The 26473-nt window shown below is 43.2% G+C and overlaps 1 protein-coding gene across 6 annotated transcripts in view; it reads left to right on the top strand.

Moving 5' to 3' along the window:
- The window catches only part of STIM1 (stromal interaction molecule 1), a 197801-nt gene extending 171931 nt beyond the window's left edge, over positions 1-25870 (top strand). For 3 of the 6 annotated variants that reach the window (XM_014460736.2, XM_014460737.2, XM_023758753.1), the window contains exons 6-13: positions 2368-2545; positions 7351-7528; positions 14674-14841; positions 15332-15432; positions 15712-15947; positions 17153-17245; positions 19226-19292; positions 23949-25870. In XM_014460736.2, the coding sequence (XP_014316222.1) occupies positions 2368-2545; positions 7351-7528; positions 14674-14841; positions 15332-15432; positions 15712-15947; positions 17153-17245; positions 19226-19292; positions 23949-24462 (1535 nt within the window). In that variant the 3' untranslated portion in view covers positions 24463-25870. Of the gene's footprint in view, positions 1-2367; positions 2546-7350; positions 7529-14673; positions 14842-15331; positions 15433-15711; positions 15948-17152; positions 17246-19225; positions 19602-21340; positions 21378-23948 lie in introns of all 6 variants that reach the window. The other 3 variants (XM_006094516.3, XM_006094514.3, XM_006094515.3) reach the window with 3 other exon arrangements.
- The last annotated feature ends 603 nt before the right edge of the window (positions 25871-26473 follow it).

Genomic DNA, 26473 nt, shown 5'->3' on the forward strand with positions numbered 1-26473 from the left:
GACTTGGAAAACATTGAAAAAAAGCGATTAGAGACAGGAGTACCAGGGGGAAGTGTCGAAAACAAACTATTGAGAACTTGGAATGCCATTCCAGAAAATTTTTTCTGTTTAAAAAACTTTGCAACAGCGTTACTTTCCATGTTTTCATCCACATACGCGTGTGAATCTTTGTTCTCAGTGATGAATTTTGGTAAGTCTCGTAATAGGAGTAGCCTGATGGATGAAAGTAGTAGCTCGTGCATATCTCTGAAGGTCACGAAATATAAACCTGATGTAAAATCTCCGTTATCAGTGATGCAGCAGCAAAAGTCCCACTGATAATATCAAACAGAGCCATAAAGTTTTCTGTCGGACTATCAGTGTACATGTATACATTAAAAAATAAATGTATCTTTCATCATCATAGACTGTGTTTTTGTCGCTCGAATGAATTTTATTATTTCTTCGTACACCTTAAGAGATATCAAGTAGGCGTAACATGTTCTCAAAAAATTAGGGTTGGCACGCAGAAGAATTTTGAGTCAGAGATTTTGCTGGTTTTGGCACGCACTCACAAAAAGGTTGCCCACCCCTGCCTTAGTTCCTATCCTTGGTCCTGGCCATTTGTATTCATGACTTGGATGAGACTGTGAAGCTGGAAAAAATAATAGCATCTTGTTCCAAATTGATCTGGACAACGTTAAATAAGGGACTGAGTAGAATAGATAGGCGCCCAGTCTGCATGCCCACCTTAAAAATCTGAAGTGTTGGAGGTGCTGGTTGCATGGAATCTTGAGCAAGAATACCTTTGACTTTCTGTAGGAGTGTAGAATTGAGAATCCCTGGAATTGAGAAACCCTGGGAAGCCAAGGTTAACAGTCCTTAACAAATAGGAGACTGTGTAGGAGGCTGGTGTGTTCTGGAAAGAAAGGCAGCTCACTATGCTGCAGAGATATCTCTTGGGACCTGAAGGGAGGAGCATGAGAACTTGAGTATGGATAGAAGTGTAGGCTTGCCTGGCGGCTAGAAGATGGCTGGCTGCTAGAGGACCCTTAGTTTTCTCTGTGAGAATCTGGCATAAACATGTAAAGGACACCGGTCCCATCCCAGACCTAGTAACTCTCCCTTGGATGGAAATAGAATGTGCTAATCTGCCTTTGATCCCACACCCTCCCCATGTCCTGCTGCTCAGCCTTTCAGTGAGGAGCTATGAATATAACCCTTTTTCTCAATCTGGGCCTCATTTTCATGTGTCTTTTTCTGCTGTCTGGACCCTACCTCAGCTTGGTGGCTCTACCTGGGACCTTTTGGATTCCCATTAGCCCCTTTCCTGGGATTCTGTCAGTCCTGCTTTCCCCTCTCCAACCTGAGGGTAACCTGCTGTGCACAGGAGGTCATTCCCTCTTTCCTTCCTTCCCTGACCCCCACATCTGGGGTCCTCTGAGCCCACAGCTACTCTATCCCAAATTGAGTACAGCAGCAGCCCTCTTCTCCTTAGCTGTTTCTTTCAGGTCTCCTCCACTTTAGCCCTGGGCCCAGATCTAATATAGTAGGAACAATGTCAGGCTCTAGGAGTGCCCCTCTTCTGGTTGGCTCAATTCTTAGGACATGGCTTTTGCTCTCATCTTCTGTTACTCCTTGATTAGCTTTTCAGTTTTGCTCTGGAGACTGATTATTACTCTGAATCCAAGGTGGTGGCTGGGGCCCTGGCTGCTTCACCAAATTGCTGCCAGGCATTCTCAGCAGGTAGCTCTGCCCCTCTATTCCTGGCATGTGGACTGTTTTATACACACCAATCGCTTGAGCTACTCCTGTTCTACCTCGTCTGTGGATTGAGCCACAGCCTAGAAAAGCTCTCCATAGATGAGACTTACAGATTTTTTTTACCTGATTTGGACTTTGCCCCTTGTATATATAATAGCTTAGTAATCCAGGAGACCCAACTCCTGTGGTAACTCAGTTCCACAGCCAGATCACAAGCTCTAAGCAACTTGGCTTTTATACCCTTGCCAGCCATCCCCTCCTATCTGCTCATGCACCCTAGCATGCTTACCCTGTAGAATGGAAGCCACTGCATCTGGGCACATGGACCAAAACTGCAGACCAGGGATGGCTGGCATGTATTGAGAAGACTAGTGCTCTCCTCTTCACTGCATATTAGGGAAGCATGATTTAATAGGTTTCCAATGTTGCTTTAAGGCCTCTCATCCTTTCCAAACTAGTCCTTGACTTAGCAGAGAAATAGGCACAGAGCTTACTGTGATAGTATATGGCAAGTGTGTGTCTAAGAACAGAAATGAAGGCTTCATGGAGGAGGGGATGCAGTGGACTCTGCAAGGCTAAGTGTGCAGTGGGCAGCCTGACTTACCATGCCTTCCTCTCTGGCAGTGACCCGCCATAATCACCTCAAGGACTTCATGCTGGTGGTGTCTATTGTTATTGGTGTTGGCGGCTGCTGGTTTGCTTATATCCAGAACCGTTACTCCAAGGAGCACATGAAGAAGATGATGAAGGATCTGGAGGGGTTACACCGAGCTGAGCAGAGTCTGCATGACCTTCAGGAAAGGTAAGGCCCTGCCCCTTCTCCACAGCCCCAGTGTTGCCAGCTCCTGGGAGCCTCCTGTTTCTACTTGGGTTGTGGGCTACCTGGTCCCTGGGACCAGATTGACATGGCTGCCAAGGCTGTGCCATCCTTCCAAAACTGCACTGAAGGTCCGGGTTCTTGCCATTCCAGCAGGACATGTTGGGGCAGGGTGTTGGGGCAGGGCAGAAACTTATTTCTCTCTATTTTCTCTCTGAGCTTCAGAGGAAGAAATATGTGGCTGTCAGAAGTCTTGAGCTTCCCTGGTTGGATGACTTGCTAAGGGGTCATTCTATGCTTTGCCCTACCTTTGCTTCCTTTCCCTTAGAAATAGATACAACGAACTGTTCTTCACTATTCTCCAGAGAAGCCTCACAAGTCTGTCTTCCTAATACCTTCCAAATCTCATAAATACTCACTTGTTGTATGACTTTGGGTAAATCCCTTTCCCTTCTAGGACTTATTTCCTCATCAGTAATATGAAGGTGTCAAACTAGGAGAATATTAACGGCCTAGCTCTGATAGTCTGGAATTCTGTCTAAATAAAACTTGGCTTAAAACTACTGTTGAAGAGATAGTTGTGGAAAAAGGGTACCAACCGATCTAAGTCAGCGGTTCTCAACCTGTGGATCACAATCCCTTTGGGGGTCGAACGACCCTTTCACAGGGGTCGCCTAAGACCATCGGAAAACACATATATAATTACATATTGTTTTTGTGATTAATCACTATGCTTTAATTATGTTCAATTTGTAACAATGAAATTGGGGGTCACCACAACATGAGGAACTGTATTAAAGGGTCGTGGCATTAGGAAGGTTGAGAACCACTGATCTAAGTACTTCCTAATATCTAGGAACCAAGACTGTGCTGGGAATTGTAAGGAATTCGTTGCTCCTGGGGCAACAAAACTCACACATGAGAAGGAGCAGTGAGCACACACTTAGTGCAGTGATTCAGTGCCAGCTTATGGGATGATAAATCTAAGGACTGAAAGAGCACAGAGGCAGGGGATGAATTATGTGGATGCTGAGAAGGTGGCCTTGAAAGATGGGTAGAGAGGTCCTGATAGTTAAAGTTGAATGTGTAGTGAGGCCAGACCCCTGGTGCCTTAAGACTCATATGGAGAACTTTAGTAGGATTCAAAAGGCAACAGAGAGTCAATGCAGTTACTTGTTTGTTTGTTTTGCTGTTGAGAAGAGGTAAGACTGTCTTTTAGAAAATTACTCTGCAGACTAGGGAGTCTAGTTGGGAAGTCTTTGTAGGAATCCATGTAAAAGGAAATGAAGTCTGGCTCTTTTTTGTTATTTTTTAATGATAGATACTATTTTCTTTGGAGGGATAAGGAAAGGATTTCTTGTGAGCTAAGTATTGTTAAGCACTTAAATGCATTATTGTTATTAATAATCACAACACGGTTAGGTAGGTACTATTATTATCCCTACTTAGAGTTGAAGAAATGAAAGCTTAGAGAGGGTTAGTGCCTTGCTTGGGTTCACATATCAGTAAATAGTGAGCTAGGAATTTTGACACCCGCAGGGTACTGCCTCAGTAAAAGCAGTCCTATCAGATTCATTCCCATGAGCCAGGTTTCTAGGGGTAAAAGGAGGAGTTTTATCTCTGAGCTGAGTCCTGGCTACTTTAGTGGACCCCTTGATCCTGAGCCCTTTGCCAATTGGGGGCTAAATGCTGCTGTCCGGGCAGTCCCCATTCTTCCTTTGTCTGAAAAACATGTACTGTTTTCATTCCAAAGGCAACGAATCTAGGCCTTTGGAATGAAAACTAGGAGACATTCCAAGTTTGGGGATAAAACTAAGCTCCCAGCCCTCCCTGCTCCCTATGGCCTACAGAGCTAAATGACCACTGTGGCACTCAGAGAAACAAATGCACATACCCCCAGAAATGGGATTACACATGTACACACATGCATCCTTTTCTGACAGTGTCCAGAGCTACATGCCACCTCCCTCCTTACTTTAATAGGCCTACACTGCCAGCCAACATAGAGCTTTTTTTTTTTTTTCCAAAGTTCTTGATATTTTGGGTAGATAAATGTAATGCTACATGCACATTCCAGTTAGGATTTTATTGGGTTTCAAGATAATTCTTCGAGGCAGGCAGGAATTTTGATTCCCATTTAAAAACGAAGAAACAGGCTCAGTATAGGGAACAGATTTGTCCATAGTCACATAACTGCTTAGAGCAGCGGTTCTCAACCTATGGGTCACGACCCCTTGGGGGTCGAATGACCCTTTCACAGGGGTCGCCTAAGACCATCGGAAAACACATATATAATTACATATTGTTTTTGTGATTAATCACTATGCTTTAATTATGTTCAATTTGTAACAATGAAATTGGGGGTCACCACAACATGAGGAACTGTATTAAAGGGTCGCAGCATTAGGAAGGTTGAGAACCACTGGCTTAGAGCCAGGGCTTGCAGTAAAGCTGAGCAGTTTTCTTACTTGTAATGCTAATTGATTGCTGCCTTCAAGATGCTCAGTCTTCTTTGGAGGAGATGGAGTGGGGCAAGGCCTGATAGTACATTTTATTTGCTCAATTTCTGCTCCCAATAGTATTTATTGATTTTCATCTCTTCTAGATCCTGTTAAGACTATACACGTGGGTCAGTTTTGATTTTACTTTAAAGGAGCTCCCTATTATATGAAGACAGATCTACCATAGGCTTTTCTCAAGAGGCTGCTTTCAGCAAGGATAATATTTCCGTGAAGAATTGAATCTCTAATGGTGTAATTTTAGGCAGTTGTGTCTTGAAGGAATACAATAAAGGAGGGTATTCAACCCGAGAAGGATATGGGGGCAGGAAATGGCGCCTCTGATTTGTTTTAGTTATGCTTTAGTGCCACCTGGTGTGTACTTTGAAAAGGTTCCACTCCCTTTCTCTGTGAACAAAATGGGCAGAAGACTGCAGCTAGTCAGCAGTAGGAGAGCAGCCTAGACATTTCTTCCTCTTCCCTTCCCACTTAACCCACCACATCTTTTGAGGTTTCAGATATTGATGACCAATCTGGACTTGGGATTTTTTAAAGGTTGAATTCTGTTTCTGTCTCTTCTGTTTCACCTACTTAACTCAGTGGTCAGTGTTCTTCTCTGTGGCCCTGTTTGTTCTGTAGCCTGTCCTTTTTCTGCTGTACCTCCAGTTTAAGCCATGCATCACTTGTCTTCTTCATCACCATTTTTCCCTTCTATCCTGGTCTCCTGGTAACTTGGTGGTTCTTACTAAGGTAAGAAGACCTGATAGTGGTTAAGTCCTTTCCCTCTTCCAGAGGGATTAGCAAATCTTACTCTTTCTGCTGGGTGCTAGCCGATGCTTTGCCTTTCCTGACTCTTTCAGGTGGAGTTAATTACTCCATCCTTTGGGCTCGCACAACACCTTGTATGTCTACCTATTGTAGAACTTACCACATTGTGTACAGTTATCTATTTGTCTAAATTAGATTAGATAATGAGTGCCTCAGTGGCAGGGACTGTTTTTTTTTTAATTCATCTCCATATATCTAGGGCTTGGCACAGGGCTTGACATTTAGTAGACACCTGAAAGTACTTGGTGAGTGAATGAATGAATGACTGAATATAAATAGATATGTGGAAGAAAGATGGAAGGAAGGAAGGAGGCTTACTTGGATGGTTGGAAGATTTTGCCAGTGAACAGAGGAAATGTATGGATGGGGAGAAGGATATATTTTCATTATAACTGATGCTTTTGAGATCTTACCCACCATGGAAGATACTGAGGAAGGAAACTCAGGCCTATGAGAAGCAGGGAGCTTTCCCAAGCTCTCCCTAGCCCCTTTGGTAAGAATTTAATTTTTCTGTGTTTCTGGTAACAGGTAATCAGGAGTCCAAACATTGGTTGGACAGCTCAGTGGTTCCTTTCTCACCTTCCTTAAATCTCCCCACCTCGTTTATAACTCAGCCATTAAGCTTTCTCTGGATCTTTGGTCTAGCTTGCAGGGAATTTACATTTATATTGAACTTTCCAGACACCCTTGTATAAGGGGAATAACTATGGAGTTTTAAATCATACAGACTGGAATTCTATTCTCACTTCTATCTGCAGTTACTTCCCCTCTCCAAGCCTTTATATCCACACCTGTTTTAGACTGATAATGATACAATATATCATTATCTGCAGGGAGACATATGTGAAATATCTTGTAAACTAATCGTTGTTATAATTTTAGCATGTCAGACACCTTAGAGCAGCGGTTCTCAACCTGTGGGTCACAATCCCTTTGGGGGTCGAACGACCCTTTCACAGGGGTTGCCTGTGAAAGCACATATATAATTACATATTGTTTTTGTGATTAATCACTATGCTTTAATTATGTTCAATTTGTAACAATGAAAATACGTCCTGCATATCAGATATTTACATTACGATTCCTAACAGTAGCAAAATTACAGTTATGAAGTAGCAACGAAAATAATTTTATGGTTGGGGGTCACCACAACATGAGGAACTGTATTAAAGGGTCTCGGCATTAGGAAGGTTGAGAACCACTGCCTTAGAGGAAGGATTCAGATACCTGGGAACCTAGCTTCACAGACTTATTACTGGCAGCAAAAGGATGGCCAGTATAAGAATTGTGGTAATGACTGGTTTCTGTTGGCACTGAACTAACTTAGAGCCAGAGAGTCAGCAGAAAAAAGAGAGTATGTGCTGAGTGCTGGAGCCCTCAGTTTCCTCTTTGATGCCATGACTCATGGCGTGGTGGCTGGCACCCCGTTGCCTGGCCTCCTCCAGCTCCCTCATCGCCCCCCAGGCTGCACAAGGCCCAGGAGGAGCACCGCACAGTGGAAGTGGAGAAGGTCCATCTGGAGAAGAAGCTGCGAGATGAGATCAACATTGCCAAGCAGGAAGCCCAGCGACTGAAGGAGCTGCGGGAGGGCACTGAAAATGAGCGGAGTCGCCAAAAATATGCTGAGGAGGAGCTGGAGCAGGTAGGAGACTACACATTCTTAGACACAATGGGTAAGGGCAGGGGCCAAAAGTCTGGCCAAAAAGTTTCGTGTGTGAGGACTTTGAAATATGGCTCAAAGAATATCTTGAAAAGTTACTAGACTCTTACCAGTAAGAATAGTGGAAAAGTTGCAAAAAAAATGGTCACTGTGATTTTCAAAGAAAAGTGGGTAACAGGTGAGAACAATTATTTTGTTCTTTTTTTATTGAGATATTTACATGGATTCAAGTGAAGAGATTATAAATATACAGCTGGCAAGCTTTTACTTGTGCATATACCTGTGTAACCACCATCCAGATCAAAATACAGGATCTTTTAAACACCCCAGACGGCTCACTTTTGGCTATCCCTATCAACTGTCACTATTCCTTCCAAAAGTGAATTATCGTCATAATCTCTAAACCAAATTAGTTTCATCTGATTTTGAACTTCATATAAATGGCATTATATGGTATATATTCTTGTGTGTTTGGTTTCTTTCAACATTATGTCTGTAAGAGTCATTTATGTTATTGCATAAAGTGATTTCTGGCTTATTTCCATTGCTGAGTAATAATCATTGTATACTATAATTATTTATCTGTTCTCCTCTGATGGACATTTGCGTTGTTTGCAGTTTTTTGCCTCTTGTGAATCACAGTGCTGTGAACCTTCTTGCACATGTCTCTTGGTGGGCATAGCACTTATTTCTGTTAGCTTTATTAGAAACTGCCAGACAGGTTTTTGAAATAGCTGTGCCAGTATACACTGCCACCAGCAATGTGTGAGAGTTGTAGTTGAGCTACAACCTTGGTATTTTTTAGGCATTTTAATTTTACACATTCTGGTATGGATGTGGTGGTATCTCATTGTGCTTTTAGTTTTCATTTCCTTAATGACTAATAATATTGAACACCTTTCCTTAAATTCATTGACCTTTCTATTTGGGACTCTCCAGCTTTATTCTTCTTAAAGATGGCCTTGGCTCTTCTTGGTTCTTTGCATTTCCTTGTTAGCTTGTCATTCCACTGCACCCTCTCCCTCCAAAAAAAGTCCTGCTGGAATTTTTATTGTGTTAGAATTGAACGTATAGATTAGGGGGGAAATTGACATTTTAACTGAGTGATTCTTCCAATCCATGAGCATTGTTTATCCTGTCACTTATTTAGGCCTTTTAAAATTGCTCATAGCAACATTTTATAGTTTTCAGGGTAGAAGTCTTTTTTTTTTTTAACTTGCTCTTATTTTTCTAGCTTCTTGAGGTGGAAGATTCCGTCATTGATTTTTAAACTCTTAATCTTACATTTAAAGCTATAAATTTCCATCTTATCACTTTTTGCTGCATTTACCAAGTTTTGATATTTCATATTTTCATTATCATTCAGTTCAAAAGATTTTCTAATTTTCATTGCAATTCCTTTTTTGGCCCATGGCTATTAGAAGTGTGTTGCTTAATTTTCAAACACTTGTAGACTGTTCTGATTATCTTTCTCTTTGATTTCCAGTTTAATTTCACTGTAGTCAGAGAACATAGGTATATGGTTTCAGTCCTTTCAAACATGCTCAGACTTGGTGTATGTAAACAGGCTAAACAATACAATTGAAAGGCAAAGAGTGTCAGACTGGGTAAAAAACAAAACCCACCTATACGCTATGTGTAAAAGGTATACACTTTAAATATAAGGATACAAAACGGTTCAAAGCAAAAGGAGGAGATAAGATATATGATACAAACACTAAGCAAAATAAAGCAGAGGTAATATATCAATATTAGACAAAAGTAGACTTTAGTGCAAGAAGTATTATAGAGACAAAAACACATTCCTTAATGATAAGTGTGTGAGTTCAACAGTAATATATAACAATCTTTAGTTTGGATATACCTGTTTAAAAATATATAACACAAAATTGTAAAAACTAGAAGGATAGTAGACAAATTCATAATCAAAATGAGAGATTTTATTATACCTTTCTCAATAATAAGCACCCAAAAACATCAGTAAGGATATAAAATATTTAAACATGATTATTCAGTTGGACCTTAACAACATCAAGAGCATTTTACCTAACAATTATAAAATACACATTTTCTTTAGTGTTCACATATTGCTTCTGCTCCATTCTCTGCTCTCCTTCTGGGAATCCAATATTTATGTTTGACTTTTTAACTATATTCCATTTGTCTCTTAGGCTCAGCTCTGTTCTCTTCTCTCCATGCTTTGGTTTGATTATTTTCTATTGATCTATCCATGAATTCTCTAATCCTGTATTCTGCTGTGAACACTGCACTATTTAAGCCATTTAGTGGAATCCTCCTCTCAGATAATATATTTTCAGTTCTAGAATGTCCATTTTATTCTTTTATAGTTCTGGTTCCCTTTCTAAAATTTCTGTATTTTCACTTATGCTTTGTGTTTATCTTTTGCTATATGTTCTTTAACTTTTCAGTTGTGCTTATTTTAAAGTCCTGGTCTGGTAACTCTAATATCTGAATCATTTATAGAAATTCTTTATCTTGATTATTGGTTATATTTTCCTGCCTCTTCTCATATCTAGTAATTTATTTTTATTTTTATTTTTTAAATATATTTTATTGATTTTTTACAGAGAAGAAGGGAGAGAGACAGAGAGCTAGAAACATTGATGAGAGAGAAACATCGATCAGCTGCCTCCTGCACACCCCCCACTGGGGATGTGCCTGCAACCAAGGTACATGCCCTTGACCGGAATCGAACCTGGGACCTTTCAGTCCGCAGGCTGACGCTCTATCCACTGAGCCAAACCGGTTCCGGCAAATTTATTTTTTTTTAAATGCTGGACAGCATATACAAAAAAAAAAAAAAAAAGAGGTTCCAGATGATTTAAGTTCCATCAGATATAGGGTTTTCCTTCATTCTGTTAGGTATATAGGGTGAGGACCTAATCACCTCAAGCCAATCAGAGATTGAGCTCTTTTGGAACTGGGTTGTAGTTTTAGTAAGACTTGGTCTAGCACTCATTTGTCACAGTTTCTCAGGCAAGTCCTTTCCTAACTTTTTATGAGAGCTGGTGGATTTCCTTCTCTTAATCCTGAAAGACTATGAGATATTTCATTTCTGCCACTTGGAGATTTTGAATTTAGCTCTTTAGTCTCCTGCTCCTCATAGCTTCAAAATTTTGCAGATGTCTTAAGGGGAAGGCTGTATGTTTGAGGCAGGTCCACTCCTTGCAATATTTTGCCTCCTAAGCATTATGAAAATATGGGAGATTTTGTTTCATTATTTGGCCTAGCTACCTATTCTCCTGCACAGCTCTAGGATTCAGTAAATGCCCAACAAAGAAAGCTGGGTGTATGTTGGGGACCCCTTAATTTCCAATTTGTTAGACTAGTACTATACTATGAACAAAAGCTAGACTGTTTCTCTGTCTCTAAGTGGAGTCCTTCTGCCTGGCCCAGACCAAATTCTCAGTCCTCACCTAGTATCATCAAATGCCTTCAGGGAAGAAAATAGATGACAATTGCCAGTTCCCCCTAGAAAGGCTTTTCCCTCTCTGGAATTTTAGTTCATCTAGTCTAGTGGTTCTCAAACTTTCTGGTCACAGGACCCTTTTACTCTTAAAAAATTATTTAGGACCTCAGAGAATATTTTCATGGGGGGCAATATGTTGCTATTTACCCTGTAAGAAATTAGAATTGGGACCCTGACCAGGTAGCTCAGTTGGTTAGAGCATTGTCCGGATATGCCAATGTTGCAGGTTAGATCCTTGCTCAGGGCACATACAAGAAACAACCAAGGAATGTGTAAATACGTGGAACAACAAATCAATGGTTTGGTTTTTTCTCTCTCCCCCCCCCCCTTTCTGTCTCTCTTTCTCCCTTCCCCTCTTTCTAAAATCAAATAAATTTTTAAAAAAATTAAAACTTGGAAAGTTAAAAAAATATTTATTAATTAATTTAAAAGAATATTAAATTTCTTACATGATAACACAAATACTGCATTTTTATAAAAAATGACTAGGTTTTCCAAAGTAGAAATAATTTAATGAGAAGAGTGATTTTTAAAAATAATTTTGCAATTTTAAATGTCTGGCTTAATATGCTGCAGGCTTCTTATATTAATGTCTATATTTAATCTGTTGTGATATCACTCATCATGTAGCCTCTGGAGAACTCCACAGTTCACTTGTGGAAGAAAGGGAGTGAAAAGGGTAAATAATTTTTAGTATTATTGTGAAAATAGTTTTTGACCTTACAGATGCTCTGAAAAGGTCTTGGGGACATTCAGAGATCCATGGATCACAGTTTGGTAACTGCTGACCTAATCTTTATTTCTCCTACAGCTCTATGTCTTTGAAAATGTTTCATAATTACAAAAATTTACCTTTCAAAAATTTTATAACTTATACTAAGCCTTTCCCAGATGTTGTATTTGATCAGAATTATTCTTTTGACATGACCTACTGCATTCTATGTGGAGGTGAAAGTCAGGTGATAATACTTTAAAGCACATAGATTAGTGGTTAACATTGGTACATTTTAGAATCACATAAAAAGCATTAAAAATTGTTTGATGATCAAGCCAACATCCTGGCTTAGTGAAATCAGAATCTGGGTTACAGTCCAGATATCAGCATTTTTAAAGTTCCCCAGGTGATCCCAGTGTATGACAAGGCTGAGAAACACAGGCATAGAATAAAAGAATAGGACTGTAAACTCTGACTTGTCCTAGCCCTTATCTGTTGTCTTCTCCTTCAGGCAATTGTTAGCTGTATGCACAAGATATGTCTGTCTGTCTCTTTGCCTCCTATCTCCTCATTCCCTGTTTCCTATTTTGTAATTATTTCTCCCATTAAACAGTTTTTGAGCCTGTTAGGTTAACCCTTTTTGTACCTCCCCCAACTACCACATTCCTGTCTATTTGGTCTCTTTTTTCTTTTCTCTCTCCATTCTCTTCTTAGCTTATTCTATTCCTTAAACTGATTTTAATGTAGAACTTGATCATATACTTGCAAACTTGATGTATTAGACTCTAAGATAGATCCTTCATTTTAAGTATACAAAGGCAGGAGTGGGCCATTTTATAGTTTCTTTTTCAAGGAACAAAATCCAAGTGAAGATTGACCCTCTTATTGGCTCACTAAGGAATAAAGGTGTTCTGTCCTTAGTTAAGGCCTTCCTGGTCTATCTTAGGCTGTCGAGAGGACCTCAGGCCTGCTATGGGGCCTGCTATGGGATACTTGTCCCATTGGCTGAATTTGGGCACAGTGAGATGGCTTTCAATCCCTTTTCTCTGGAATTCTGAGCAGCTGAAGGTCAGTGTCCAGATGGGAGAGTAGTGGATCACTTATACTGGTAACCTGAGTGAGTTGCAAGCCATCAGTGTGTGTACTACCAGTATGTATTTTCAGACCTTTTTCATTTGAGTGCCTTGTGATTGTCCGCTTCATTGAATGATCCTGCTGAGAAGTCAGTGAGGAGATTTAGGCTTATACATTGTCCGTTCATGTCTTGGCCTCTGTTGGCAATGCTCATTGTTAGGTGTAAGCATGCTTCTTGTCTTCTCACCTTGTAGAGAATGCCCTTCAAAGCCTATCTGTCTGCTTAGTGGGAGAATCATCTGGGTAGAGGAGACTTTGGAGATCATTCAGGTCAATTCCTTTCTGGAATAGCAATCATTTTTTAAGGTGTCTATGACATGAGATCTTCATATGACTCTCCTGATGGAGAGCTCACTCTCTCCTGAGATCCAGAAAGTCTTTCCTCAAACTGAATTGAGATCTGGTTTAGGAAGCACAGGGTCACACCGCTAGCTGAATGATAGACCAGGGACCAGAACCAGTCTTCTGAATTCCGAATCAAGTGGGTTTTTTGTTTGTTTGTTTTGTTTTGTTTTTGCCACATTGTGATGTCTTGAGGTCCAAGCATAGACCCCAACTCTTGGAAAGATGATTATTCATTGAGCTGACCTGTGCCTCAAGTGAGAGGGAAGATTACTGAGGACCAGGAGAGGCAGCTAATAAGTGGGAAAAGAGTGCTCTAGTCTGGTAGCCAAAAAACCTCAATTTGAGTTCTGGTTGATACTTACTGTAGTCCCCTCTTACCTGAAGTTTTGCTTTCTATAGCAGTTCAACTATATTAAATGGAAAATTACAGAAATAAACAATTCATAAGTTTTAAATTGCACACGGTTCTGAGTAGTGTGATGAAATCTTGTGCTGTCCCACTCTGTTCCACCTGGGACATGAATCATCCCTTTGTCCAGTGTATCTACACTGTCTATGCTACTTGCCAAGTAATCACTTAATAGCTATGTTGGTTATCAGATCGACTGTCCTGGTATCTCAATACTTGTGTTCAAGTAACCTTTATTTTACTTCCTAATGGCCCCAAAGTGCAAGAGTAGTGATGCTGGCAATTCAGATATGCTAAAAAGAAGCTGTGATGTGTATGTATGTAGAGGCATGCCTCGAAGATATTGTGGGTTTGGTTCTAGACCACTGCAATAAAGCCAGTTGTAATCTTTTTACTGGAGGAGGGTCTGTAAAATACACAAAATCTGGGAAGTGCAATAAAGTGAAGTGCAATAAAACAAAGTATGCTCATATAGGAGAAGTTATAGTATATACAGGGTGTGGCACTACCCATGGTTTGAGGCATCCATTGGGGGTCTTGAAACTTAATCCTTGTGGATAAGGGGGATTGCTGTACTTTGTGTGTGACCTTGAGTAGGTTACTTTTCTCCTCTTGAGCACCTCCTCTTGAGCTTGCTTCCTTGTATATAAAATACAGAGAATAATCCTTGCCCTTTCTCCCTCTTTGGAGAATTATAAAGCTCATATAAGATAGCAGATTAAGAACTCTGAATTCTGCTGTAGCCGGTTTGGCTTGATGGATAGAGCTGGGCCTGTGGACTAAAGAGTCCCCAGGTTCGATTCTGGTCAGGGGCACATGCCCGGGTTGCGGGCTTGATCCCCAGTAGTGGGTGTGCAGGAGGCAGCTGATCAATGATTCTCTCTTATGATTGATGTTTCTATCTCTCTCTCTCTCCCCCTTTCTCTCTGAAATCAATAAAAATATTTTTTTTAAAAAGAACTCTGAAGTATGATACAGAGGCATTGGAGAGGTCATGTAGTAGTAAATGGACTTACATCCTCTTGGCTACACAGGTTCGAGAGGCCTTGAGAAAAGCAGAGAAGGAGCTGGAGTCACACAGCTCCTGGTATGCTCCAGATGCCCTTCAGAAGTGGCTACAGTTGACACATGAGGTGGAGGTGCAGTACTATAACATCAAGAAGCAAAGTGCTGAGAAACAGCTGCTGGTGGCCAAGGAGGGGGTAAGACATGCCCTCATGCTGCCCTCTTCTCACCTCCCTCCCTTTCACCTGCCCTTCTTCCTCCTCTCTGCCTCTTCCTATCCTTACTGTTGGACAAAGAGAGATCCTAGTGCTGGGTTCTGTTTCTTTTCCTAATACACAGCTCCTAATAATTTCTTTAAGCTTCTGGAGCAGGGAATGAGGGTGTGGGGGTATCCCACTTGCCTTCTAGGAAAGATGCAGCAAATGGAGGCAGGCATACGGAAGACTGCCAGCCATAGACTCACGGGGGCAGCATCCTCCTGGTGCTAGGGTACTGACAGGGGATCTTTTTGCTTTTCTTGTTTCCTCTAATTTCTTTCTTCCTCTACTCTTTCCCTCCCCTTGCCTTCCTTTTCCCTTTCCCATCTTCTCTTCCTTTTTCTTGTGCAGCCTAAACTGTGATAGGAGAAAGATATTCCTCAAACTCTAATCCCTGCTTTTTTTAAATCTGAGGGTGTCATCTTTGCAGGCTGAGAAAATAAAAAAGAAGAGAAACACACTCTTTGGCACCTTCCACGTGGCCCACAGCTCTTCCCTAGATGATGTGGATCACAAAATCCTAACGGCTAAGTAAGTAGCACCTGTTGCCCGGCTCTGGCGGTGTCCATCCCAATCTCAGAATTCGAGGGTGTGCAGGGCTTCCAACCCCAATTCTACTTCTTCATCGGTATCAGGACAGCTCTGGTCTCCTGTTCCAGCCCTTATCTAGCTCCGACCTTATTCTTAGGTTTATGATTTAATTGTGTTTCTTATTTATACATATCTCTCAAGTTGTTCCTCTAAGAGACCTCATTCCTATTTGGGCTCACACCCAGCCCATGCCTGCATTTCTCTTTTTTCTGTCCTCAGGCAAGCTCTGAGTGAGGTGACAGCAGCTCTGCGGGAGCGCCTGCACCGCTGGCAGCAGATTGAAATCCTCTGTGGCTTCCAGATTGTCAATAACCCTGGCATCCACTCACTGGTGGCTGCCCTCAACATAGACCCCAACTGGATGGGCAGTACACGCCACAACCCTGCTCACTTCATCATGACTGACGACGTGGATGACATGGATGAGGAGATTGTGTCACCCTTGTCCATGCAGTGTAGGTGATCTCTTGGGTGGGGATGAGGGAAGGAGTCTTTGATGCACACCCAGGTTTAAGTCATTGGCCACTGCCATACTTAAACAGCACATGGAGCAGATACCAAGGAAGATAGTTCAACTCATAACCTTGGTTAAAGCACAATTTTCACCAGATATTCCTTTATAGTTGTCCTTTCAGTGTTTTTTTCCTTGATTTATGCTGTCTGCCCTCTGGGTTTATTGTATTAAGTGTGTCTCCCTTCACTCTGTGCTTTTTAAATCCCTTTATTTACCTCTGCCCTCCCCCATCTACCTTTGTAAAAATAATCTCCTTAGTGGTTCATGAAATATAAAAATGGCATTTATTTTAACTCATTTATTTTATTGCTTTTATTTGTTTTCATTTTATATACATTATTCTTAATTGCTAATGTAGATGAATAGAATGATGTCTCTTCCTCTATGGCTTTTTGTGTGAGATCCCAGGAAGCAACAGTCCCTTAAAGTGATATAGCCCTAAATCTTCCAAACCAGAAAGACATTCTTGTCTAGGAGAGGTCTCCTGTGCAAGCATGTCTGGTTTTCCACCTGAACTCTTGGACCTCCCCACCCTCTGTCCTGGGTCTTTTTCCTTTCCTCTGTTGTCTCCTCTGTGAGTGATAAGAGCTGAGTAGAACAGAGTTGAAAGAGACAACACTTGTGGGAATTCCTCAGTGAACAAAGGAACTTAATCCTTACTGGCCCAGTTGAGGTTTTCTCTGGATCAGAGGCTATTTTAGATACATAGACTAGAGCCTTATAAAAAAATCTGTTATTCTGGGCCATATCTCATGGGTGCAGAAGGGATGGCAAAATCCTGGGGCTGGATTAGGGGCTCACTTTCAGAAATCCAGATTGTTTAATCACGATGGATTCCAGCTCCAGACAGGACTTATTTGTAAAATTTTCAATGATACTTTGCCTCTGGCCAAGACTCTTTTTCTCCCTGTTCTGATACCTTTTCAGGGCTTCTACTCAAAGGCAACAAGGTTAGGATCACTGGCAGGCAGAGCCTGATCCTTGATCTAAAGGCTCCTATGTTCTCTGGGTTGGGAGGGCCCATCATTAGCTCTGAGCTACCCACCCCTTTGCCCCCTGGCCCTTCCCTTATCCTATTGGTGGGCAAGCTGAAGCCCTCTGTAAATCAGATTCTCTTCTCCTTTTGGCCTGGCTGTTGGACCCTAGATGCTGCCTGGCTGATGGGGCGTAGGTTCAGTGACCGCTCTCTCTGCTCAACATCCGCCGGCTCGGATGATCAGTCCCTCTGGAAATACCCTGGTTTGAGGATCCCCTTTGGGGCTTTTGTTTTTCCGACTTTGGGGACTAAACCAACACTCCTATCCCACGGGCCCCTTCTCCTGCCTGCCTCACTCCCCTGCCTGCTCCCTCAATTCCCTAAGCACTGTCCCTACTAACTGCAGGGAGAGGTTCGGGGGTGAGAAGAATCAGCCTGCTCAGATGAGGGCTGGAGAGAATACCCATGGTGATGGAAGGCCTAGGCTTCTCCTTTTAGCCCAGCTAGACAGATGTCCTGGTGGCCCTTCTTCCAGCTGGGCTAGGATGGAAAGAGGGAAGGAAAGATTCTCCTCCTCATTTCTCTTTTTCATGTTTTTCCCTTATTTCTCTGTTTCCCCTTTTTTCTCCCTCCCTATTTCATGCTTCCTTTTCCTCTTCCACTCTGCTTTCATGCCTTGAAGGCCACCAGCCATAGAAGCCCTGCTTCCCCAGCTCTCCATCACCATGGACTTTTGCTTTCCCCCTGGTGGTCCTTCTAAGGTTTCTGCCACCCTTATAACCTGGCCCTTTCTCCTATTTTTAGGGAGAAGGCAGGGAAGCCCATCTATCAAGGTAGAGGAGAAAAAAACAAAGGTGTGAATTTTGTTTTCAGCTGGGGCTGGGAGTGAGCCCAAAGGGAATGCTCTAGCACATTCCTGAGTTACCTGGTGCCCATGTAGCCTCCCTCACTGGGCATGGTGGCCATCATCTTCCAAGAGCCTGATTTGTAGCATTGATTCAAGAGCTGGTTCTTTGTTGTTTACATGTTTATTAGAGGAAATTCAAGAAGTAAAAAGAATAAGCATGAGCACAACAAAGTCATCCATAGTCCCACCATTTATGAACGCCTTTTTTTTTAGTCTTGTGAGATTTTAAAATAATTTTTATGTGGTCAAGATAATGATAACCACTACCATTTATTGAGTGCCATGAACTGTGTCAGGTACTTTAAATACATTATCTTGAAGCCTTACGGCATCTTACGGGATTTTATAAATTAGGCATTAAAATAGGAATGTCAGTTGCTCAAGGTCACAGCTAGCAGTGGAAAGGCCTGGTTTCAAACTCTATAGTCTTTTGTATTCCCTAGTTCTGGGTATTTCTTTTACAAAAAAATGTTGTGTCCTTTGGTTTGCCCTGAGCATTTTAACCCTTTGTACACCATAAGTGTCTGTAGACGCAAGCAGAGGACCTTACCCACACGCCACATGCGTCTATAAAAAAAAAAATGTTTTCCCTAAGTGGCAGCCCTGACCAACTTTAAAATCATTTTTTCGTGAGATTTTCAGCTGAAAATATTCAAGAACATCCGAATTGTAATATATTTATTTTTATAATATTCATTGCAAATTGATTTTTTAAATTAAATTCAAAATATTGTGGCATGTGGGGATGGTTTCCGTTTTGGACATGTGGCAGTTAACTGGTTAATAGGCATTTTTCTGTGCATTTAAAATCTTTTCATAAATAGCATTTTTAATAAGTATATAGTCTTCCAGTAACTGGATATATTATCATTGTCTTATTGTTCCACCTTTGTCTTTGCTTTCACACAATTACTAATAATGATGTGATGAACATGTTTGTGTATAAATCCTTGTCTAAACTATAAATTATTTCCTGAGGTTGGCTTTCTGAAAGGCTGGTTCTTAGTGCTCTCCCGAACCTTGCCCCTAACCCCTATCCTACCTTGTCCTGCCTGTGTCCTCCCACTAACTGCCTTGTCATATCCCTTTATAGTAATGTTGGCCCTTGGTCACTTTCCATGGGAATGGCCACTAAAACTGACCCAGGCACCTTATCTTCAATTTCCCCTTTTAGGACCCCTGGTGGGAGGTTTTGGGGAAGAGGTGTCCCATTCTTTAGTTTGGGCACTAGAGGCCCAGAGTGGTCTCCAGCAGGCAATTCTCCTGGGCACACCTGCTTGCCTGCTAGCCCAAAGTAGGCTGGCCCTTCCTCATGCTGTCTTCACTTTCCTTGCAGCCCCAAGCCTGCAAAGTAGTGTCCGGCAGCGCCTGACGGAACCACAGCATGGCCTGGGATCTCAGAGGTTGGTAGAGGGTGAGGCTGGCCACTTCTTGACAAGCCGGGTATCTCTGCGGCGAATGCGCAGCCTTTCATCTGGACAGTCTTTCAGTTCTGAAGGCCATGGGACCAGCTCTCCATCTGCCTCTGCTTCTCCTTCTTCCTGCTCCTCTACCACCACCACCACCACCGCAGCCGCCACCACCACCACCATCCATGTCCACCCTGTTTATTACCACCAAAGCACTTCCTATTTCCTCCAGATGGATCCCTCCTCTGACCCATCCACTTGTGACAGCACCACTGTGATGCCTGGGCAATCAGAGAGCTTGGGGTATCAGCTGTCTCTCTTTCTTCCCTTCCTTTCCTTTCTATTGCCTTTACCTTGGCCTCTGCCTGCTGGCTGCTGCTTGGTCAGCTGTGGGGGTGTGTGCAGTGTGTCCTTTCTCAGCCCTGGGATTCCTTAAGGTCAGCATAACTCCTCACACCTTTCTTCCCTTCTGTGTTTGGGGTTTGCTGAATCTAATCTCCTCCCTCATGGTCCTGTAGCACTTTTGCCTAAACTATGAACTTTTACATTCGTTATCTCAGTGGAGACCTCACTTCCTTTACTTCAACAAACATTTATTGATACCTACTCTGTGCCAGGTTCTGCTGGGCATGAGGATTCATAGATGATAATAAATAATCCCAGCCATCAAGGATTACAGTCTGACCTGGGAGAGGTACATAAATAATTATGGAACAATTTGCTAAGTGCTATGGGGGTACTGAGGAGGGAGTGACTAACAGTGTGTACTTGGGTGGAACACTTCACAAAAGAGATGGCATTTGTGCTAACATCCTGTGTACAGTAAAAGGAGAAAATGTATTTTAAGCTGAGGAAACGTGCAGAGACATTGGAAATTCAAAAGAATCTGATATTTGTAGTTAGAACATTGGATATGTGTTGGTGTGAAGGGGTAGCAAATGAGGCTAGAATGATGACGGGCTCTGAATGGCTAGGGGCTTTGGCCATTACCCTGTAAGAGACAAAGAACTGCAAAAAGAATTTCCACAAGGAAGTTAATTGATCAGATTTCCATTTTAGAAATAACATATTAGTAGTCTAAATAAGAAAAGGAGGAGACAACAGGAATTTGGAAGTCATTGTAGTAGACCACTAGGGGAGGTAATAAGGTGTTGGGATGGAAAGGAGAGGATTAATTTAGTACTGGCCATGAGGGATGAAGGAGGAGGAGGAGTCTGTGATGACACTTGGAATTAGGGAACAGAAGAGGGTAGACATGTTTAGGGGTTTTGGACAAGAAAAGTTTGTAGGTGAGGCAGACATCAAAATAGTCAGAGTAGGAAGTTAAGGCTCTGAACAGTTAAGTAGTTTCCTCAGGCCCCACAACTAATTCGGAGCAGAACATAGACTGGAACTTGGTTTTCCATTGTAGGATACTGTTGGATATTTCTGTCCTTCCACAAGGTCATATAAGAATTGGTAGGAAGCTTTCTCCCACAGCTTGATTTGGCAGTTGTAGGGACATGCCCTGTTGATACCTCAAGATGATAGGCGAGGATCCAAGATAGTAGCCTTGACGTTGTCTGGAATAGCTTAGGGACCCTTAGGAAGCCTATCTCCTCTGGAAGAACCACTCATCTCTGAAATTGAGCCATGGCCCAGTCCTGGCCTTTGGGCTGCATCCTGCTTATCCTGTTGCTTCGTTTTGGTCCTGCCTCTCTCTGGATACCAAGCTCTCTAGCTCTGCCCCTTGAACCTCTGGATAGTTATCCTTGAGGGCTGTTCCTTTTTCTTTCACAAGGAACTGCCTTTACTAGCATATTGCTCAGTAGTAGAGCTACTCATCTTCATTCTCATCCTCATTTTCATCCAAAATCCCAGGCAAGGAGACTGCTTTTTCCCAAAACAGATGGAGAGTATTGAGTTGGTTTGGGGGCACTAGGAGATGCTGTGAATATCATGTCCCAAGGCCCATGCTGAGGCCAGTGGGGAGGGTGGGTGGGAAGGTACCTGCATCCACCTGGCCTATTCACTGCTTAATTTTCTTTTGCACCATGCACCAGAGGATCGTCTCTAAAGGCTAACAGGCTCTCTAGTAAGGTTAGTAGTTTGGGATGGGAGCCCAAGGCAGCCCAGCCTTTGGGGAGGGATACCCCTGGCCTGAATTGTCTCAAAGATTCAGGGAGGGAAGATGAGCTTGCCTCAGTGGACCTTGTCTCTCCTATATCTATCCAGGCTTCCTCCCAAGTTCTTTTCTTTCTTTGGGAGTCTCAGCTTTTAGTTGATGGGGAAGGCATAGAAAGATGGGAAACATGACCAAATGGGGCTGTGGGCCCGGAGGAGAGAGTCTGGCCTCTCTTCCTTGGCATTAGAAAGGTAGGCTCCACCCTGGCTGGTTGGAATGTCACCCCATATACCGAAGGTTGTAGGTTTGATTCCTGGTCAGGGCACATACCTAGGTTGAGGGTTCAATCCCCAGTCGGGGCACTTGTGGGAGGCAACTGATTGACATTTCTCTCTCACATCGGTGTTTCTCCTCTTTCTTGCTCTCCCTTTCTTTCTCTCTCGAATCAATAGAAAAAACAAACCCACTCACTCCCAATAAAAAGAAGGTTGGCTCCTGGGAGCCTTACCACCTCAGACTCAAGGGCCCTTTTCCAGTGTTGCTCCTCAGAACTTCCTTGGCATCATGCTCAGTGGTGGTTCGTATGTATGAGGAAAAGGCAGGATATGGAGAGGATCATCTTAGGGCTTAGAGAAGCAAGGGTACATTTACATAGAAGCAAGGACAGCATCAGATATTATGAAAACAAATATGAGACCAAATATTGGTAAATACAAGAGTATGTGGCTGAAACAGTATTTGTAGAATGGGAGTTGGAGATAGAATTGTGTTCTGCTATCCTTTCCAGCAAGGTACTGACTCATGGGGTGGCTGCTTAGTTAATTGTTTCCTACTGAAAATTAAACTACAGGGTGGGGCAAAAGTAGGTTTGTAGTTATTTGTATGGAAAATAATACAATAATAAATAATTATACAAGAATAAACTGTTTCGCTCTCAACTATAAACCTACTTTTGCCCACCCCTGTATAATAGCTATGAGCCAACCTCCTGCTTTTGCCTATTTTAAGGGCCTGGAGCCTTTCCTATTTTGACCCACAAGCTTCCTTCTTCCCAGGTCCTGTGGTGCTCCCCTCCCCCACTCCCAACACTTTCCCTTTTGGCTTCCTGACTTGTTTATTTAAGCATCTCCCTCAGCCCTCTCCTCTACTCTGGGTTTCAGGCCTCTGGGAAAGCAGAAGGAAGGTTAAGGGATTGGCAGGGGACCCCCACATGTACCTTTTTTTTCTGTAGCGGCTGGAGGGGTGGCATCCAGAATTGGTTCATGGCTTTTTTAGGAATTGCCAGCTCCAAAAGGTTCTCAACTTTATGGACTAGCCTCTGTGTGTGCATGTCCAGTGCACAGTGCCACACCACCATAACTCAGCCTTGCAAAAACTCTTGTGACTGGCCCCCATGTGGGTCTTTCAGCTTGACCGGCCTTATCATCATCATTCCCACTATACTTTCTACATTTCCAAGAACTTTGCCAACATATTTGATCCCCCAAACAGTCTTGCAAGATAATTGAATTGGTATTATCTTCATTTGGCCCAAATTGAGGACCTGCAAGTTTAGATGACTTGTCCAAACCTCAGGCAGAGATGGAAATTGAATCAAACCTATGATTTCTAGTGTGCAGCTCTTCTGAACCACTGCTGCTTAAAGGCCAAACATCCTGTCTTTCTGCACCTCTCTCCATTCTCCCTTGCAGCAGAGCTTTGAAAAAGACTCCACCCTTCCTGCTGCCAGCCGACTTTGGTTTGAACTCTGCAACACTTCTCTATGACCCCCTTTGAATCCTGTGAGAGGGTTGATGGAGGCAGCATCCTGGCCTTTTTGGGTGGGTGATTGTTTGCAAGGCTGTTCTAACTATCTCCTCCCCAGCCTGGGTCAGGCCCACTTACTGCATGTGCCCTGTTTCTTGGAGCCTGGCCCAAACTGGATGTGTCCCAGGGTGTGACAGGAGTAAGTGGGGGAGGAAGGCATGGAAAATGGTGACTCAGAGCAAGATGTGGATTCTGTGTTAGCTAGGGTTGAGTCTTAAGAAATCTAACCAGCTATGGGAAAGCAGAGATGTTATAATGAGGAGAATGCCTGTGGTATTGAAGCCTGTGGTTGCCCTAGTTTAGGGCCTGGCCATTCTTCAAGGGTGGAGCCCAGGCATTAAAAAGCCCTTTGCCTGACAGATGATGATATAATGACATTTGCTTTTGCTTCTTGTCTGTCCCTTCTTCCCCCATCACTTTTCTCCCTTGTTCCTCCCCCCCCTCCCCTTGGCCTTGCTTCTTCTTTTGCTTTCCTTCTTCCCCAATTTTATTCTTTTCTCTCTGTCTCTTCTCCAATTTATCCCCATTCCCTATTCCTGCCTCCTCTGTCATCCTGTACTTATGACCTACTCATTTTCCTTCTGTTTCTCATCATTCTCTTTCCCACTATGCCTTTTCATCCTATTTTCATTTCTCCTGCTGTTCTCTTTACCCCCATTTTCATACCGTCCTGTCTTTTCATGTTGTCTCTCTCTCCTCTGTCCTGTATGTGTTCCTTTCTTCTTTGTCCTGTCTTGCAGGGATTTGACCCATTCCGATTCGGAGTCCTCCCTCCACATGAGTGACCGCCAGCGTATGGCCCCCAAACCTCCTCAGATGGCCCGTGCTGCAGATGAGGCTCTCAATGCCATGACTTCCAATGGCAGCCACCGGATGATTGAGGGGGTCCACCCAGGGTCTGCGATGGAGAAGCTGCCTGATAGCCCTGCCCTGGCCAAGAAGACTCTACTGGCGCTGAACCACGGGCTGGACAAGGCCCACAGCTTGATGGAGCTGAGCCCCTCAGCCCCACCTGGTGGCTCTCCACCTTTGGATTCTTCCCATTCTCACAGCCCCAGTTCCCCAGACCCAGACATGCCATCTCCAGTTGGGGACAGCCGAGCCTCACAGGCCAGCCGAAATACACGAATTCCCCACCTGGCTGGCAAGAAGGCTGTGGCTGAGGAGGATAATGGCTCTATTGGTGAGGAGGCAGACTCCAGCCCAGGCCGGAAGAAGTTTCCCCTCAAAATCTTTAAGAAACCTAAGAAGTAGGCAGAATGAGGGTGGCAGTGGCAGGACCGCTTATCTTTCCCTGGTCTTCTGCCTCCCCTTTTCTGCCTTCCAAGATACTGGCCCCTAAAGTGGGGCCTGGGCGGGGTTAGCAGGGGCCTGGGCACTGTAGATACCTGCCCCCCTCATCCTTGGGTCCTTCAACATTATTTATTAACTGACCACCATGGCCTGCCTGCCCTGCCTCCCTCCAACTTTGGGCTGCTGCTATCACTCCCTCTCCACTTCAGTGCATGTCTTAGTTGCTGTCCCCTCAGCTACCAGCTCCACCTCTGAGGTCCAGCTTCTGTCTCTGCTGTCCCAGTTTTGAGGTTTGGTTTCTTGTTTTTCTCTGTCTCCTGCTTTCAGTCTCTTCCCTCCCACCACTCCCCAACTTCCCCTAGCAGCTATGGGGGAAGATAGGAGGAGTAACTTCTGACACCTGTGCCTCAGATTTATTCCACCGCACCTATGATGGTTCTCTTTGCCCCAAACTGGGTCCTAGGGCCTAATGTTTGAGGTTTGTTTTTTGGGAATGTTGTGAGCCAGAGGAAATCGTGGCCTGGTGCTCACTCAGGCCTCCAGGAGTCAATGGGGGAGTGAAACCAATTCCCAGAGAACAAGCCACTAGAGAATTATAAAGAGAGGCCACGCTAAGGGATAAATCTGGAGAGACTTCTTAGTTGGAGGAGGAGTAGATGCTAGAGTTATGGGCCACAAGGCAGTCACTTTTTCTCTCTGCTCTCACCCACACCTGCCTCTCTCTTATCCCTGCTCCCCCACAGTGTAGGAGGGTTTGTCTATAAGGGGTGCTGCCCAAATGCTCCCCAAGCATCAGTACTCCTGGCAATCAGGACAACTGGCTCCCCTGGCCATGGGAGCCGCAGCCATGATACAGGTCTCTAATGGGGCCCTGGAGCTGTTGGGCAGGATGTTGTTGCATTTGAACCACAAGACAGTTTAAAATTGAAAAAAAGAAATCTCCTGAATTTCCCAAGTGCCTGCACCACACACTCCCCTTATCAGAACCGTTTTCATGTTACTGCATACCCTGGGCCAGAGGCTCAAAAAGGACACAGTCGATTTAGGGAAGGGGGTGGCTAAGGAAGATGGTGTAGGTGAAGGTGGCTACATGACCACTTCCTCCCACCCTTCCCACCCTCTAGACAACTCTCTTCCCTACCTATTTTTGCTATGGCTATAAAGATATTTTCCCTCTGCCTCACTCCTTGACATGCCTTTACTCTGGGATCCTATTTTGGGCCTGGGGTGGGGGTATCTGGGGCTGGTCTTAGGAGGGGGGTAGGCTGCAGACTGCCTTGTACCCCCTGGATACCCTCACATGGGTTTTTCTGTGTTATTTCATAAGACTCTTTGAAGTCCAATAAAGCATGTAGGAGATTTTAACTTCTGCTGGCTTTGACTCTTATGGTGTTGTCTGTGCTCTTTGTGGCATAGCAGACAGGATGAAGAAGAGACTATTTCTGCTCTGTCAAGAGAAAATGAAACTAATACACAGGTCCAAAAGGTTTCTGGGTAGCGTTACCAGATGAAATACAGGACACCCAGTTAAATTTGAATTTCAGATAAGCAATAATGATTTCAGTATAATTATGTCCCATGCAACATTTGGGACACATTATTTTTATTTGCTAAATCTGGCAACCCTATCTCTGGGCTATCTTTTTTTTTTTCATTTCTTTAATATATAACTTTATTTCTGGTTATAGAAACAAATGCTAAGAGGGGAAACAGAACGTCCCCAACCACATACAATTTAATAGATAAAAGAACAGTTACAATAAATGAAAAACAAAATGTAGAAATTTTAAACTTTGTTATAGCTTTAAAACATTAATGTCTGATACAATTAGAAATCACATTCATTTCTCAAACTTAAAAAAAAAATGTATGGCTCCTTATTTAAAAAGTACTGTATCCCATTAGAAATGAAAAGGCAGGCCGCACAGCCGCAGTGAGTCCTGCCTCCCAAGGGCAGCCTGGCTCCTGCCAC

Source organism: Myotis lucifugus, unplaced genomic scaffold (genome assembly GCF_000147115.1).
Source record: "Myotis lucifugus unplaced genomic scaffold, Myoluc2.0 scaffold_138, whole genome shotgun sequence".
NCBI classification, from domain to species: Eukaryota; Metazoa; Chordata; class Mammalia; order Chiroptera; family Vespertilionidae; genus Myotis; species Myotis lucifugus.